This window comes from Protopterus annectens, chromosome 3.part1 (assembly GCF_019279795.1).
Source record: "Protopterus annectens isolate FY-2018-M chromosome 3.part1, PAN1.0, whole genome shotgun sequence".
In the NCBI taxonomy this organism is placed as follows: Eukaryota; Metazoa; Chordata; order Ceratodontiformes; family Protopteridae; genus Protopterus; species Protopterus annectens.
This window is the reverse complement of record NC_056732.1, coordinates 1,649,582,755-1,649,599,914: the sequence shown is the minus strand read 5'-3', so window position 1 is coordinate 1,649,599,914 and position 17,160 is coordinate 1,649,582,755. Positions and strand designations below refer to the sequence as shown.

Genomic DNA, 17,160 nt, shown 5'->3' with positions numbered 1-17,160 from the left:
CAATGGCTTCAGACTGACAGTGTTGAAATGTACTTTCAAAAATCTTGCTTAAAAAAATATATATATACTCTAAGCACAGCACTAATGGCATACGTACACATTGTTTGGTGCGTATGCAATGCAATCAGATGTCACAGAAACAATTCAGTCTTGCAGCAAACATGGCTGGAAAAGAAGTACAGTAAAACAACACAACATTGTTGACTGAATCAGTTTGGGACTGCAACAGACAAATGTATGACTACCGGTAAAGTAACAAAACATTTAGTTGTCAGAGAATTTACATTTTATTAACAGCTTTAATTGGCCAAACATCTAAACATTTTAGTATCCTATATAAAGTGGGAATGTATCAAGTATAGTCTATGAAAGTGCAAATTACATTTCAAGGTTAAAAGTAACTTTTTTAACAGTTATAAAATTAATTTTTTTACAAAATAGTCTTGTCAAACTTTCATCTCAATTTTGTCATCTGCTATGACATTTGTCTAAAAGATGTACCAAGAAAATACAAACTTATTATGACCTTTTTTCATGCTTGCCATATTTTCGCACAGACATGGATGAAGGTTAAATTTCACAATTAAAAAACAAGTCTAATCATTTATACAAAACCAAACCCCACAATAATCACAATCTTTATTACACAGTACTCAAATATCTCAACTCTGCAAGAAGTACTTCAAAACAATACATACTGTATTTCTCTAACTTTTTTCCTTTTCATTCAGATTATATTACTGTCATAAACCTTATGATGCCTCATAAAGCTGTTTAGAATTAGACCAGTTCTGAAAAACAGACATAGTTTTTGGTGAACAGTATGATATACGACAGCTAGAATACACTAATGATGGTTGATTTATAACTAAGAAATTTGAGGAGACTGGTTTAATGATAGACTGCATTTTAAAGCAGAGATCAGCAATACCTTCACATCCAATCACATTGCACAAGACATTGTAACTTTGCATTCCTCAGCATAATACTTGCCAGAAAGCTCTAGCTTTTATCAATAAGCCATATTATCAACAGACCGTAGTAAACATACAATCTATACAAAATGTTAATCCAAAATCAACATGTCCTTGTAGCTTTAGTTTGCCTTTTACCACCACTTAATAAAATATGAACACTAGATGTACTGACAAATTAAGGGAAACATTTAAATGGAAAATACCTAGCTGCCCTCAAAAGGCTGAAGTACAAATTAGTGTAACATTCTTAACTGAACATTAAATTAAGCTAAGAATAACAACTTAAAAACACCCAAAATGTTTTTAGATGGTGTAACCTTCTCGCCCTTCTGCCCCACTTATTTATACTTGAGATCACACTGCCTCAAAGAAAGGGGAATATTCCATCAGGTTATTTAACATTCAGTTAACAAAGCTGTAATGTTCTAATCTTCGTAATACTCTACATTACCTCTGGAAATGGAAATGCATTTTTTTCCTGCCAAGAGTAAAAAAGGAAAAAGGCATACCTGACTAAAATGACTCAGTATTTATAACAGAAACATCAATTTACATTATCATTTATTTCTGTGCTGAGTGTTCATCATTTCTTCCACATTAACTGATAGCTACATGCAAGTGACACTTTCTTTTGACTTCCTTTACCGTGACCCTATTTCATCAACTCAAATCATGGAACCTTCGGTGGCTAAATAAAAAAGTGATTAGCTAATAAATAGCAAGTTGCTATGTTACAGAGAGGAATCCTAAGTTAAGGTAGCAAATAAAAAGTAAGGAAAAGGAACAAAAAATGTGACAGATCACACAGCCATGCCTGCATCAAAACATACAAAGGCAGCCAGCTCCACAGGTATACAGATATAAAGCCTTGACTACGACTCCGTTGCCCAGAATCTGATAACCAGCTCAGGGCTCCAATTACGGCTGGTGGGAGGAGGGGAAAGAAACAGCAACACTTATGCCTGCTCATTTCTCTTTGGTGGAGGGGGAGGATGTGCTGGGAATGAGCAGCAGGCCCCAGGCATAATGGTAGAGACTTTGGAGCCATGCAGTTAGAATAGCTTAGGTTTGAGGCAAAACAGATGAGAAACCTGACGTTGAAGCCATACAACCAGTACACTGCATGTCTGAGGCAAGGCAGATAAGGAACATGTCACGATGCAGATGAACACATATTCCTCACAGAGCTACTGCATGCCCCATGAGCAACATTAGCACACTGAAGGCTGGTTAGGTCTAAAGTCCTGCATGGGTATGCAGAATAACCTGTCACCTCTCCCTTCACATCCAAGATGTTTCCAAATCTCCTTCCTATCTCCACATAAGTCACACCCAGAAGGGCAGTAACAGGAATGGAAGTTCATTTCTCATACACAAAGTTTCCTGAATCCCATAGCCACTCTGCCAAGAAGGCCCCACCTGAGGAGGGTTTACCAGGAGTGGAGTTCAGAAACACTGGGGAGCCATGTAGCAGCTGGTGTTAACTGTAGCGCAAGGGAAAAAAAAAATAACGGGATAAGGTCTGCTCCATGACACAGAGGAATGAAACCCTGATTACAATCTAGACAACCTGGGTATGATCAGCAGCCCAAGCACTAGATCAGCCAACCAGCAGAGGTTTTACTAAGATGCCAGTTCACCCATCTTAGGCTAAAATTATGGAAAACACTGGACCTTTCACAAGTGCTAGTCCAAAACAGTAAGTGATACGACTATGGAACTACACAGAGTTATCAGTTGGTTGGTAACCATATTGCTAGTTCAGATATTATTCTGAATTGGCCATAAGGAACATGTTCTCCAGCTTGTAAAGCTTCAGACAGTTAACACTTCATTCCATTAGTAATATATTTGTCTACCATCCCCCGTAACCCTCCTTGCATCCCTTTAAGATGAAAAGTAGGATATTTATAAGGGTGATCCATCTACCCCTTTACAATGTCAGGAAACTTTTATAATGTTATGGTGGCAGTAGTCAAAGTAAGGTACTGTTGTAATATTCTGACAGCTAAGCAGAAACACTGAGGAGGTTCAATGTTCTCATTACTGCCAGGGACAGTGATTTATGGTTCCCAAAAAAATATATTTTTTCATCAGATGAAATCCGGCAATTATACTCTCTATTTGTAACTGTAATTTCATTATAACTTTCTAGTTCATTGTTGTATATGCAAAACTAAAGCATATTCTACGTATAGAACCTTCAGTAAAATAAACTAACAGTATTATAACTTGTAATTAAGAGAAGACATCCAATTTTTGGTGAATTAGTGCTCTGGCCTAAAATGACATATTTCATGAAAATCCTGTGCTTGTCTGATACTCACACTATCCACATTTGGGATTTATCAGTATTTAAAAAAAAAAAGGAAATCAGGGTCCCTGATTATTGACTCTTGGGGCCGAGACCAGTTGGTAAAGTTACAAAGCTAACTCCTGCAGAGAAGTGGGAGTGCTGCATGCATCAACAAAGGTCATGCACTTGGCTCTGTCAGACTACAAAGTGTACGTGGTTTCCATGGGGCATGTGTGGGAACATGCAAGGTGCCATTGGTAATGCAAATGTAAGCTAATGGGAAGAAATAATGTTCACGGCATAGGGTTGCCACCATTTCAAATGGCCAAAGTGGGACATTTTCGGTACAAACATCATATTTTACAGGCCGACACATACACACGGTCAGTACAAAAGCTAGAACTTAACTTTTTTGCCTAAATAAAAGTTTATTCTTGTAGCATTTTAGTTGCTTATTCTGTTTCTTATAACATTTAGGTATTTTAGATACAGAATAACTGTTTTATGCAACTATTACATAAAATATAGGAAATAATTACGTCCTACAATCTCAGGACATTTGCCATTTTTAATATTTTTTGTCAGGACACGACTGCCCAAAGAGGGACTGTCCCTCGTAAAGTGGGACAGGTGGTAACCCTATCACGGCATATGCTGAGATAATTGTCATTTTAAACTTACAACTCCTCAGAAACCCTTTTTATAGCTAGCTCAGCCAGATCATATCTACAAAATTCAGCCAAATCTAAATATAAAAGCGTGCCCATTAAATCTTTATTAGCATATTAAGTACTATATGTTTAAAAGAAACAAATGTGTACAAGTTAGGAAAGAACCAGCAACAGATTTCAAGGTACACTGTAAGACAAAGGCCTTCCAACTTGCCTGGGAGATCAACCCAAGTGCAAATATAGAACAAGATTTTCTCATTTTAATAACACCCACTTTAACTTCATGGATGAACACACGTTTACACATTAGAAGACTAAGTCTTGATTACAACCAGCTATGCAGCATGACAAATCATACTGAAGCCTGCCACTATGCCTTAATCACTCACCTCAGTCCTCTCCCCCATGTTCTGTGTGCTTTATCAAAGCAAAGTACAGGAGGATTATGCATGCTCAACACCTGCCACGCTTTATCTTTAGTATAACAGGTAAAAACAGTAAAAAATCAAAACAATAGATTTTGCTGCAAACTTGAGAAAATGTCAGAATACTGTTTCTCAGTAAAACATGTTAAATATTTCATATGAACCCAACTTCACTGGTGAACGAGATATTTCAGGAATGTCACTCTAGGAAGTCTGCTTTTAAGCTGTTAAATAACATGTATTAAACATAAAGTAGTGTAAAAGTGTAAACACACCAAGATCAGGCAAAGGCACAGTAACAATGCATAGGACACTCATCCAGTTTTATTGTTGATCTCATCGTCTAGTTCCGAACACCAGGCTGTTTTTTTTTTCTGTGTGCTGGGTAAAATAATCGATATACTTCCAAAGCAATCATTAAAACTGTTGGCACGGACAGTACTAGGAATCACTTTTTCATTGTGATGAAAACATAATTAAGATTGCACTTTCAATAAAATGTGACTGCCATTTAAAACTCAGTGCACCTGTCACTAACCAATTCAGTCCACAGATTTAATGTGCAGTTTTCAGAGTCCAATATTACCTATGAAAGAACATGTTACATGTAAATACATGCAGTAACCAATGCAGTGTTAGTTATACATATATATATATATATATATATATATATATATATATATATATATATATATATACATATATAAATAATGAAAGCTACAGGTGTCAACATCAGATAACTGCTCTGTAGCCGTTCAGGCACACTTTAGCATGATACAGTGTTTTAAACTATTTAACTGTTTGGCACATTTCTGATTGTAAAGAAACCATTTTTCTCACTAATTACATCCATGCTTTCACTGATAAAGTTCCATTAACAAGTTAGCAAAAGGCATTTTCTCATGACAGTACCAAGATGCTTCAAGATACTAGAAACTTTTGCTTAATATTTCCGAAAAGCAAACTGCTAAAATGTTTAAATAAAGAAAAGACAATACATGTCATGGTTGTGTCCAAAACAGATGGTCAGATTACAGTAACAGATGTATTAATGATTTGTTCTCTCAGTATAACACTTCCAGGATTAGGCTAAATGGAACAGCTCTATAGTTGAGTTGGAATGTGGCATGAAATGCATCCAGCAAGGAGTGTACAAATCTTTCAAAAAAAAAAAAAAAAAAGAACTACAGACTTAGAAGGGAAAGTCTGATCCCGTGAAGGCCACGCATATAAAAATAAAGTGCACAGAACTAATGGCCACTCACCACTATTACTGAAAGTCTACAAGTGCACAGCACACATGCAGGAAGAAAAGCACTGGTAAAACCTTTTCTAATGCTTTTCTGCTAGCATTGCAACAACATCTCTGTGATTTATACTTCTTAATTCTAAATGATAGCACTGTTTGCTTCCTTCTTATTATCTTACTGTGAAGAGGTTTAAAATTAAGACTACCCAAGAAAAAAAAAGTTTACAACTTACTCAGCCATTACAAGTGCCACCAACTCTGAGAAGCGTCTCCTAGGTACCCTGAAAAAGAGGCATGTTCCAAGGTGTTTTCCCTTTAGCATGTGTTCACAGCAAATGCTTAAGTCTCAGTAATAATGGTGAGTACTCAGCAGTTCCTGCACACAGTGCATAAACCTATTCAGCCAGACCTGTGAAAAGAATAACCAGAGACCTCCACAGTTTGGAACAATGGTCATTCACTAACATATTTTACTTAGGAGGAGGACTAAAATGTACATGGAATCTCCTGTAGAGATGTTTGATTCTCTTATTGCTAGTGAGTTTCTTCAGGGCTACCATTTAGTGGACTTGATGCTCCAACACTGCACGTCTGGATGTAATGGCTAATAAAATGAATTTTGTTGCATTCTCTGTTCATACTAAACGTACTTGCTCAACCCATTCATCAACCCATTCATCTGAAGGCTGAGGTGAGTGACTTGTGATTACTTCTGTAATATTCACATTACTGCTATCTTCACTTAATAAGTCACTCCCACTCCCACCACCCCCTTGTGGCACAGTTTCAATCACAAAAGGAGGGTCCTGAGAAGCAGTTTCTTCTGGGTCTGCAGTTTTACTATCACTCAGGAGACTGGCTTCAAAAAGTGCATGTTCTTCCTGAAGTCCAAAAGTCATGTCTTCTAGTTTTGGAGTTTCTTGCTCCTCTGCAGTACCTGGTAACTGTGACCCTTCATCAACTTCTGCCAGTGCTGGAGGGATAAATGCAATACTCTGAGGGTTCATATCATGGAACCAAGCCATGATATTTCCAAGAAGGTTTGCATTTATAGAAGGGTCTTGATTTTCTGAATCTTGATCACTTGATGATGAAAACAGTCTACTATGAACCTCACCAAAAGGATTCAAGCTACTAAAATGCTCACTGGAATAAGGTTCATCTGATGTACGTAATCTCAACAGACTGTCTCCAAGTTCCAAAAGCTCAGAGCTGCTCAGTGCAGCCCTGGGGTTTTCCAGACTCCGTGGAACTAGATCAAGCCTTGAAGGTAAAGATGACCCAATAGCGCCTAATGATGCTTCATTGTTTAAGAAGTCCCTCGTCTCTTCAGCAACAGCCAGACCGGATTCCTGCAGAGACAGCTGTATAGCTAGCAGAATATTAGGGTCATCCTCGTCTAGTGAGCTTAGAGCCTACAAAAAAAAAGTCAAAATCAGAAATGATAGCAAGACAAGTAAGCTGACATATTTTCATGCTTATGCCTTCACAGCATCCAGAAAAATACATTTGTATTTAAAAGTAATATTATTTGCAATGTAAAGAATTAAGTTTTCCTTTTCAGAAATATAAAGGTCACATCATGGCAACAGTATATGCATCTGTATTACAAAATGTGGCGAATTCTAGGACCAGTGACAAGATCACATAACCTTGTCTTATCTTGCTTACCATTTCATTTTCTTATGCATCACATCTCTTATTCTGTATCACAAACACTCAGTTTTGGAACATGGCTTTCCTTCAGATGCAAACTCAGTTTTATCATGTCATAATTGTACTGTGAAGCTCTACACTTTTACATTACATTCTAAGCCTGTTCAAGGGGTGGACAGTTGCTAGAGCACTGATTTGCTACACTCTCAGTGCTCTTAGCTTTTCTCTTATTTACAAAAAATATAGAAAAAAATAATATACCAGACAGTATATGAAATACTACACACCTGTTTATAGATTAATAATTTAGAATACATGCATTTATTTTATATTGAGTCATTGCATAATTTTGTTTACCAACATCAATGAATTTCTGCAGGTAATTTCTTAACTTTAAGTGGCAATTAAATAATAAGACAATGGTCACTTAAAAAGTTACAGAGTATCTGTACAGTCTGTAGATGTGTCTGGTGTGTTTGTCAGAATGACATCTAGCAGAAGGAACATTTGGCGACTGGGTTGGGTCCAGTTACCTATGTAACTAATGAGTAAGGTGATAAATTGATAAATGGAAGTCTACTGAGTTTTTTTTTGTCCCTGTTGATCATTGTTAAGATCACCTAGAGCACTAATCTTGCTGTGTTTCACATACTTGGTAATATGTTCATGGATGACATTAAATACATCATTAGCAGAAGGGGGTAGTAAGCAGATTACTGCTAAAAATATTTTGGTTTAAGATCCTAGGAGTACCTGTAGCAATATCTGTTTAGGGTCCTTGCCAGTAGCAGTGTTGGACATGACTTCTGGACTAAGGTCTGCTTCTTTGCCTGTAAAGACAGCTTATTCTCCACCTTGCCCTACAGCTTGATCTGCTGTCTTGAATTAGCATGCATTTTTGTGGAAAGGTGAAGGGGAAGACTAAGTCATCTTTGAACATGTCAAGGTGATTCATCTGCAATCTTTATGTGGCGGTAAGGATTGTGGAGATTGACAGCACATTCATTCATTCTCCCTTAGACAGGGTTGAACTGATTGCACTGTGACCATTCTGAAACAGGTCTTGGGGACATAAGTGATCAGGTGGCTGAAGTCCTGGACCGGTCTGAAGTCTTGAGTTTTCTTTGCAACCAAAAAGAACCTGGAATAAAAGCCTGACCCTCTATGGTCTGGTGAGAGCTCCTAGATTATTTTTTTTCTAGAAGAGAATGCATCTGTTCTAGAGCTGCTATCACCTGATTGGGTGGCACATCTGTCAACAGTTCATAGGTGTTTACTAGGCTATCGACCACAAGGGCATTTTTAAGCCAAGCCATGCATCCCAAATCTCTGACAAGTTCTGATACCCTTGATAAGTGTAAGCATGGGCCTGGGAGATGAACCGTTTACAGGTTACCTGTGTCCATTACAGACACGGGTGCCAAACCTGGGATGATTTTCTGGTTTCCCATCCAATTGTCCAAGCTGCACTTGAATTGGGTTAGAGAGGAACTCTACTTCACATGGATGGGAAGCCTGTTCCATAGACACAGTAGTCTCTGGGATACATACCTATCTCTCCACAGGACCTACTTGTCACAGTCAAGGTTTAAATCTTTAGAACAGGTTTGCAAGTCCGTGGGAGGTTTAGGAAAAAAGCATTGTAATAGTCCCTGGATATTATCCCTCTTACCCATTTGTCCTGCATAATGGCCTGCTAAGCAGTCAAGTGGAGGGATAGACAGTCCCCCTCACTGCTCCCAGAATATAGCAGTCAGGCAGACCTTCATGGATACTGTTGCTTCCAATCCAAAAATGGTCCATGGTATCCCTGATCTTGAGGAACCCTCTGCCACTGGGCCTGAGCCAATTAAAGGGGCTGATTTTGCTGCAATCACCCATTTCTGAAGGTGAACTGAACTGTCGGTGCTTCGACTTCCTAAACCAAAAAAGATTGAGGTCCTTTTTGGTTCCAACTGTATGACCTCTGGGGGAGCTCAAACTTAACCCTCTCAGCAGAAAGGGTCTTGCCATTTTGTTCACTCTACTTTTCAAGAAGGACCAAAAAGAGATGACCCATCATAGGCAGTATTCAAGAATAATACCTTTAAGCTCTCCTCAATGTCACCCAAGTGTAGCCATGTGTGGTGTCTCATAGCAATGTCAGAACCTGATGCCTTAGTCGCTCTATCTGTGCATTGTGCATTAGGCGCATGAATAGGTTGGTTATGTTAGACATGGTAGTTGAGGTGCTTACTGGACTCCATTATAAGGGGGTTCTTCAGAGCAGATAAGGCTTACTGAGGCAAATCTCTCTGCAGCTTTTTCAAATAAGTGACACAGTTCAGGGCACAAAGTGTACACCCACTTCCCTTACCCATCCATCACCCTAGACTCTACTGGGTGAGTGAATGGAAGTAGAGTCTTCTGATAGCCTTTTCTTTTGCCCGCCCCCTTGCACATCATTATTACTGGCCCATCCCCCTCACCCCACAATGCCTCACATCCACACTGGATCTGCCAGCTAGTCTCCTACCTCCCTGGACTTACTCTGGAATTGCTGGCACCAATCATGGATCCTCCCAAGAGCTTGACTGTTTGCTTCTGTCTGGAATTTTTTTCTTTTATATGCCTTACCCACTTTCCTTTTCCCCACTCCCTCATTCAACGGCTATGTCCAAGGGAAACTCCACTTTATGGACCATACCTCCCCTTAGGAAATATCATCAATGAGTGCCCTCTCACCTAAGATGAGCAGGCCTATCCCTCCTTGATACTCTGGCAGTCACCACAGCCACTAATCAAATCCAGATCAGTTAGGTCATAGTCACAGGGGTTTATTCCTCTATGTCACTGGACAGGTTCTGACAACTCTTTTAATAGCTACTACCACAATGATGGAGTTAACTGCTTTTGTCTTTTGGGGGGGCACAAGCTTCTATCTGATTTTCAGGGGGCTGTTTCACAATTCTCCAGCTCCAGCCAAGACCTCTGAACAGCGAAGTAAATAACTACCCAGGATACAGATAGTGCTAAGTCATAAGCTTACTTCAATACTGCCTTGTCCTGGGGGGGGGGGGTCTACAGGCCAATAGCCCCTCTGGCACATAAACTCTAACATATGGCTGAAAGAGGTGTCCTCTGAAGGGGATTATAGTAAGCCCTCCTTTTAATCCTGAGTTGGAATCTGAGGTGGGAGACTCCAAAGAGGAGTCTAGGTGTTTCTTTTTACATATCCTCTTTTTTGATATGTCAATAGAAGATCTCCTGAATCCTCAGAGGGCTGATCCTGCTGTAGAGCAGGGGACTGAGGTTCAAGGCTTGGCTCTGAGCTGTGGATGCCTGAACAAAAGGATGTAAGACAGAAATGGGGTTCTGGGGTGGAACCATGCCTATTGGGACCTGTGAGTCTGTTCTCGGAGGAGAACAAATCATCTTTCTCAGCACCTGGAAAGCCAAGTCCGTCTCTGAAGGATTTGAGCAGCGAGCCTCAAGTACTGGATCTGGTCCTCCTCTTCAGACAGTGGCAACAAGAATAAGGAGGTCCAAACCCAGGAGACTGGCTGGCTTTGATGCAGGGACCAGAACCGAGAACTGACAATCCCAACATAAACCTTGGTGCTGGTAGTTAGGGATACAACACTGGCGTCAAGGCCACCACCCTTCCTTCTCTGTTCGGTGACCACATTAACTCTTAAGTGGTTAAAGCTAAAAATGAAGTCTGAATTGAAGACGCAGGCCTCAGGAGTAATGATGGATCCAATGATGCTAGAGTCAGGACTCAGACAAGTGAAGGAAATCACAATCGGGGCAAAGTGAGTAGATTCATCCACCTTAGGAGCCAAAGGAAATGGAAGGACTCTCAGTTTTATTTGGGTCCTAAGAAACTCCTGCATCAAGTGATTCAAATTTACTTCAGAGATACTCCTGTAAGATCTGGTCGACAGTGCTGAGAGAGGTCGGTGGTCTATTCTTTCTCCTAAAGATTCTTATTTTGGAGAATCTTGAAGGATGGCTGGATCTGGATTGGGGGGGTGTGTTGGAGTGCAAGTTAATGAAACCTTGAGCTTTCAGTGCTTTGTTGCAATGGGAAAGGGCTATGGATCTACATGCTCCTCTTTGGGATCGGAGTCTTTGTTTTTGTCACAACTTTTTAGTCTCAGAAACCTCCAGATATGGGGGTAGTAATCCATTTATTATTAGCTTATTTTTCACATTTGCTAATGCCCTAGGGCTGAACCCTTTACAAATATCACAGACAACGATGAGACAGGGAATGTCCAAGCAGACTGCACACTGGCTGAGAAGGGAACTTATGTCCACATATGGAACATTTTTTAAAGCTAGTTTGTTTATCCACAATAACCTCCAACAACCTGTCAAAAGTAGAGACAAACTACACAATCAGAATCACAACTCTAACTACTACTAACTATACATTAGGAAAGTAGCAAACTTTGAGAGACTGTAAACATGCTATATACAGAATAAAGAGCAACAGCCTATATGTATACACATATATAAAAGAGACACTATACTAGATAGAGAATGAATGTCAGGAAACTCCACAGAAAGAGAATGAATAGTCAAGATGTCAGGAAACTCCACAGAACAATGGGGTTTTAACTAACTATTTGATGTAAATACTAAAGACACAATACCTGAATTGTAAAATATTGTCCTACAGGCACAAACTCTCTTAAAATAAAAAGGACAGCAAACTTTATGAATAGTATCAATGTATATAAGGCACGCGGTGGTGGTGCTGCAGTAGCGTTGTCGCCTCACAGTAAGACGCTGTCCGGTCCGATTCTCAGCTAGAGCGTCTTCTGCGTGGAGACATTCGTGAATGGGCGTACCTTCATTGAAGGTTGTGCATCAGGGCTGGTAACTTGGCATGTAAAAATTAACTACCAATCATTAGCGGACCGGAGTTCCGCTGTGGCGACCCCTAACCGGGAAAAAGCCGAAGGACACAACAACAACATCATCAATGTATATAAGGCAGAGCAATCAGCTGAAGGGAGATCACCTCCATTTGCAAAGGAGGCTAATGAGATCTGATGTATTCAGGGGAACAGGTTCATTACGGGTGGGAACATTCTTAAGGGACTTGAGGCTTGCAGATCAGACAGACTGAACAAATAGGATCTGTAGCTTTAGTAGGTGGTTAAGGTCAGCCTTTCTTTTTCTTATCTTAAACTGCTTATTATCTTTCTCCCATTTTACTTGGGACTTATTTTTGTACATAACTTTCCAAGTCTGATCTCCCTTGAGACTGGGAGGGAGAAGACCCTTTATCAACAGTTTATCTTTCCTGTCAGATAGGGCTCAATGCCCAAAGGGCTTGCACACAACACAGTACATGCCACATTTAACTGTTCAACCCCTGGACAGGAGACACACAAATCATTTCCATCCTGGGAGGGGGATTTATGGAGAAATTTTAGATGCTTCTGAAGCTTTTTTTTTTTCGTTTCTCCTTATTGTCCATGCTGATATAAAGTCAACATACGCTATATAGTGAGCGAAGAAAAGGCAGAATAATGACAGTGTTTCTTAATAATATGGGTATCAAAATATGCAAAAACATACATAACTATTAAAGGGAAAAGCACAAACCAACCCCAAGGAGATCTAAAAGGGAAGCTCCCAACGATGAATGTCAATGAAGCTAAGGCAGTCAAAAGTACAGAGAAAAGTTTTAGAAAGGGTTAAAATCAGCACTGATAATAACCCAGAAAGAACAACTATATCTAAAAATACAAATACCTACGATTTTTATAAAAGGCAATGGAGCACTTGCACAGCTGGAGACCATGTTAGACAGTGATGGTGGCAAACATGATTTGATGAAAGCTAGCTTAGTCAGGACAGGTGCATTGTGGAAGGCAAAGATTCAGGAGCTTGAGGCTGGAGCACTAGTTTTGCCATCTCAGATTCAAGTTGCCTGAAGACCTATCAGAGAGATCAGATGGACGGAATGAAAAGTATCAGCAATTTTAACAGGTGGATAAGGTCCTAAGAGGGGGGGGGGGGCTTATCGAATATGCACATCTACGAGTTGACACCCTGGAGAAGTCAATGGCACTGTTGAGACCAAAAATCTATTAAACTTCAGCGACTCATGTATATATTTAAGGGTTAAAGCTGACGACAGGCAATAAGGTGTGATGATTATTAAAACACAAAAATATTTTTTCACTCTTATGCTGTAAAGCTACTGCAATATATTCTAAACAACTGCATAAAAAAGAAGCACTTAAACACAATACTGTACCAGTTTGTGGGGGGTGTTGCAGCGAGCAAAGGTAATGGGGCAGTTTTAATCCCATGTTCTCCACACCCCGGGGCTTCAATTGTGTTTTAAACTAGAGGATCAATATACTGAACCTAGTACTCACCAACACTGGAGAGCATTGCACCCTCCACTATGTCACGCACTCATTGGTGAGGTTGGACCACAATGCTGTTTCTTTTGAAATAAAAATCAATCTGGAAACCCAACTAAACCTATAAAAGTGAAGAACTACTCTAAAGCAAATTACATCCTATTACGTGAACCCTAAAGCATAGCTACCTATGCAGACATATTCACAAAAACTCTGTGCAAACGTGTAAATCACTGAATTGAAGCTAACACACCTACCAGAAGAAAGTCAAAAAATAACACCAAAAACAATCCCCACTGGTGGAATCCTTACCTTAACATGGTATATAATAAAAGAAAAGCGGCATGGACAAAATCAGAAAGAGCAACTCTTGTAGAGACAAGAGCTTTCTGATTTAATGACACAAGAAACTAAGAGGTGTAATAAAGTCCAACAAGGTAAATTACAAGGTCAGGATAGCCTTCCAAGCTAAGGACAATCACAAGGTCTTCTTCAGCTAAGTCAGGAACCTTAAAGTTAACACTTCTCAGTGTGCAGAATTGGTTGTAAATGGCACAACCTTCACTGACCAGAGTGACTTAGCAAATCTACTGGCTGATATATTTAGCTCTAACTTCACCCTTCACACCCCATGCTACCCCATATGAAACCCCTTCTAGCATATCCCACCAACTATAAATAGGAAGCAAGTCCTGGTAGTGTTTGCTAAGGCCACAAAGACTGCTTCAATGGGCCCCGACACTATCCCCGGTTACCTCTTACACAGCCCAAAACATGACCTAGTAGGACCACTTGAGGCACTCTTCAACTACAGCCTCAAAACAGGTTATTTGTCAGGTCATCCCTCTTCATAAGGGTGGCCCATCAACTGGCCCCAGCACATTCCACTACCCCTTCCCCCTTGACTACCCTCCAAAAACCTCCAGAAAATGTGTCTAACACCTTCAACACCTTCATTAAGCAAACTATTCAATCCCTCGCCAACAATCTAGCCCCCAATAGCCCAAGTACTAACGCCAACAATCTAGCCCCCAATAGCCCAAGTACTATCAACCCCACACTCAAAACGCATCTGTCCTTCAGTTTTCAACCAGTACCAACATCACTTATCAGGGCACTGATCAAGAAACTAAAATCCACCACCCTATCAGCAGATCTCCTCCCAGCAGCGTATCTACAAAATGCCGCAGATGAATTAGCATACCCCATTTCAATACTAATCTATAGAACCATTCTCAAAGCCAACATTCCTTCCATATGGAAGATCTCTCATATTATTCCTCTTCATAAAGGAGGTAGCTCCACTGAATTATCAAACTATAGACCTACAGCCATCCTGTCACCCTTGGCAAAAATCATGGAAAAATGTATCCACAAACAACTCCTACCCTAACTCAATCTGAACAATCTTCTAGCCTCCTCTCAGCATGGTTTTAGACCATACCATAGTACAACCTCTGCCCTCCTATCATTCTCTCATACAATAAATCAGAACCATAACAACAAGCTCTTCTCTGCCCTTTTCTTAGACCTATCCAAGGAGTTTGACATGGTAACCACCAACAACTAATAAGTACACTAAAAACACTCTCACTACATAACCAAGCAATTCTCTGGTTTCAGTCTTATCTAAGTGGCAGACAACAAGCTGTATTACGGAAGGGGAACCTATCCACCCTATTACCAATCACCCTTGGAGTCCCTCAGGGGTCTGTATTAGGCCCGCTCCTATTCTTCATCTTCATTAATGATTTGAATACAGTCATCCCAAAAGCAACATGTATTCAGTATGCGGATGACCCTACCCTAATCTGCTCTGCTACCTCTCCGACAGATTTACAGAATCTATCCCAAAGTACTTTTAATAAGGTAGAAAACTGGTTCACTCACAGGCGTCTTCTATTAAATCCAAATAAAACAAAGCTGTTACTCTTTACCCCCACTAGTAAGGTTCCATTACTTACCATAAAATCCAACAATGGAATTATTTCCCCAGAACCAACTACTTAGCTACTAGGTGTATTAATCGGCAACAATCTCAAGTTCAAAGTTCACATCGACCGTACCATTAAGACAGTAAGAAAAAAACTTGGCTCTTTATACAGGATTAAACAATTTCTTAGCCCATCTGCTAAGACCATGATTGCCCGAACACATTTACTTTCAACCTTGCTATATGCTTCTCCTATTTTTACAAATCTAAGTAAATCTGACCTAAATAAACTCACTAGCTGCTATAATAATATTGCCCGATTTGCCACATGTTCACCATATAGACAACACCATTGTATTAACCTTCTAGCTCTAGGCTGGCTAGAACTACCCTATCAAATTCAGTATAATCAATTAATCGTGGCACACAAAGTTCTCTATCAACCAGAAAACACACCCATACTTAAAAATATCATCACCCCATACAGTAACCTAAAAACTCTTCGTTCTTCCAATAGAATGCTAGTTCAAACTGTTAAAACCAACAACTTAACTGGTGACTCTCTATTTACCAACTCTGTTGGCAAAATCTGGAACTTACTTCCTGCTGAACTCACTGCAGTCCCCTCTTTAACTCAATTTAAAACACCTCTTAAAAACACTTAAAAATAAATTGGCTATGCCCCTGTATAAACCCTGCTTAACCCTCTCTCTAATTACTATGAATCTCTAAAACCTGGCCTCTTGTTGAAACAATCCTTACCATAACTCTGATACTTCAGCTGTTCCAGTTGATAAATTAGTGATTGTACTACTGAACTAAAGAACTTGCACAGCTGTGTATTACTAAAATTACTGTGTTTATGCATAAAAGTCTATAATTTCTTAAATCTGCTATATATTCTGGCATATCTAATATAGTTTTTGTAAGTGTTTCTGCACAAAGTATATAATCGTCAATGTATGTAACTGTCTTGTACAAATGTATACAATTGTCAAGTTACTCTGTCTGTATGTATGTATCTATGGAGCTTTTCTCCCGGGGCCTCCGCTGAAAATGGACCAAAATCCAGTTGGACTCTCCCGGTTAACAAATGTAAAATAAATAAATAAAAATAAATAACAGATCCATCAGTCTGACAAAGTCTAATATACTAAGCTGTGGAACAAATTATCATGGAAATTATTAACAAAGTACAGTTTTGTACCTACCATAAATGTAGATGTTCGAGTGCTAATACAGCTGCAGTCATAACAGATGGGTTTTCCTGCCGTCAGGTGGGTCCTCGGTCAGCCGAATTCCAAAGTCTAGGTCCAGCGTCGGTTGTCGTCGCTTCTTCCCTGACATCAGTGTGGCAGGGGTATAAAAGAACCAGCCAATGCCATTTTCTTCAGTTTTTCTTGCCCCAGATGTCAGGTGCCCCCAGAAGGAAGGCAAAACATAAATTTATGTAATAATGCAAATGCAATATAATCAAAAAACAGTAGTTGCAAGCAAATACACTATAAAAGAATACCCCAATGAGGTTGTATGAGGAGGTGTTAGCCATTAGGCCTGTCCCAAGAGGGGAAGGAGGGAGGGA

At 39.7% G+C, this 17,160-nt stretch overlaps 1 protein-coding gene across 1 annotated transcript in view; it reads right to left on the bottom strand.

Moving 5' to 3' along the window:
• Positions 1–4,025: 4,025 nt before the first annotated feature.
• Positions 4,026–17,160, bottom strand: part of ANKIB1 (ankyrin repeat and IBR domain containing 1) — a 2,275,843-nt gene continuing 2,262,708 nt past the window's right edge. Inside the window, 1 exon segment of the mRNA XM_044067672.1 lies at positions 4,026–7,033. Within this exon segment, the coding sequence (XP_043923607.1) occupies positions 6,254–7,033 (780 nt within the window). The 3' untranslated portion in view covers positions 4,026–6,253.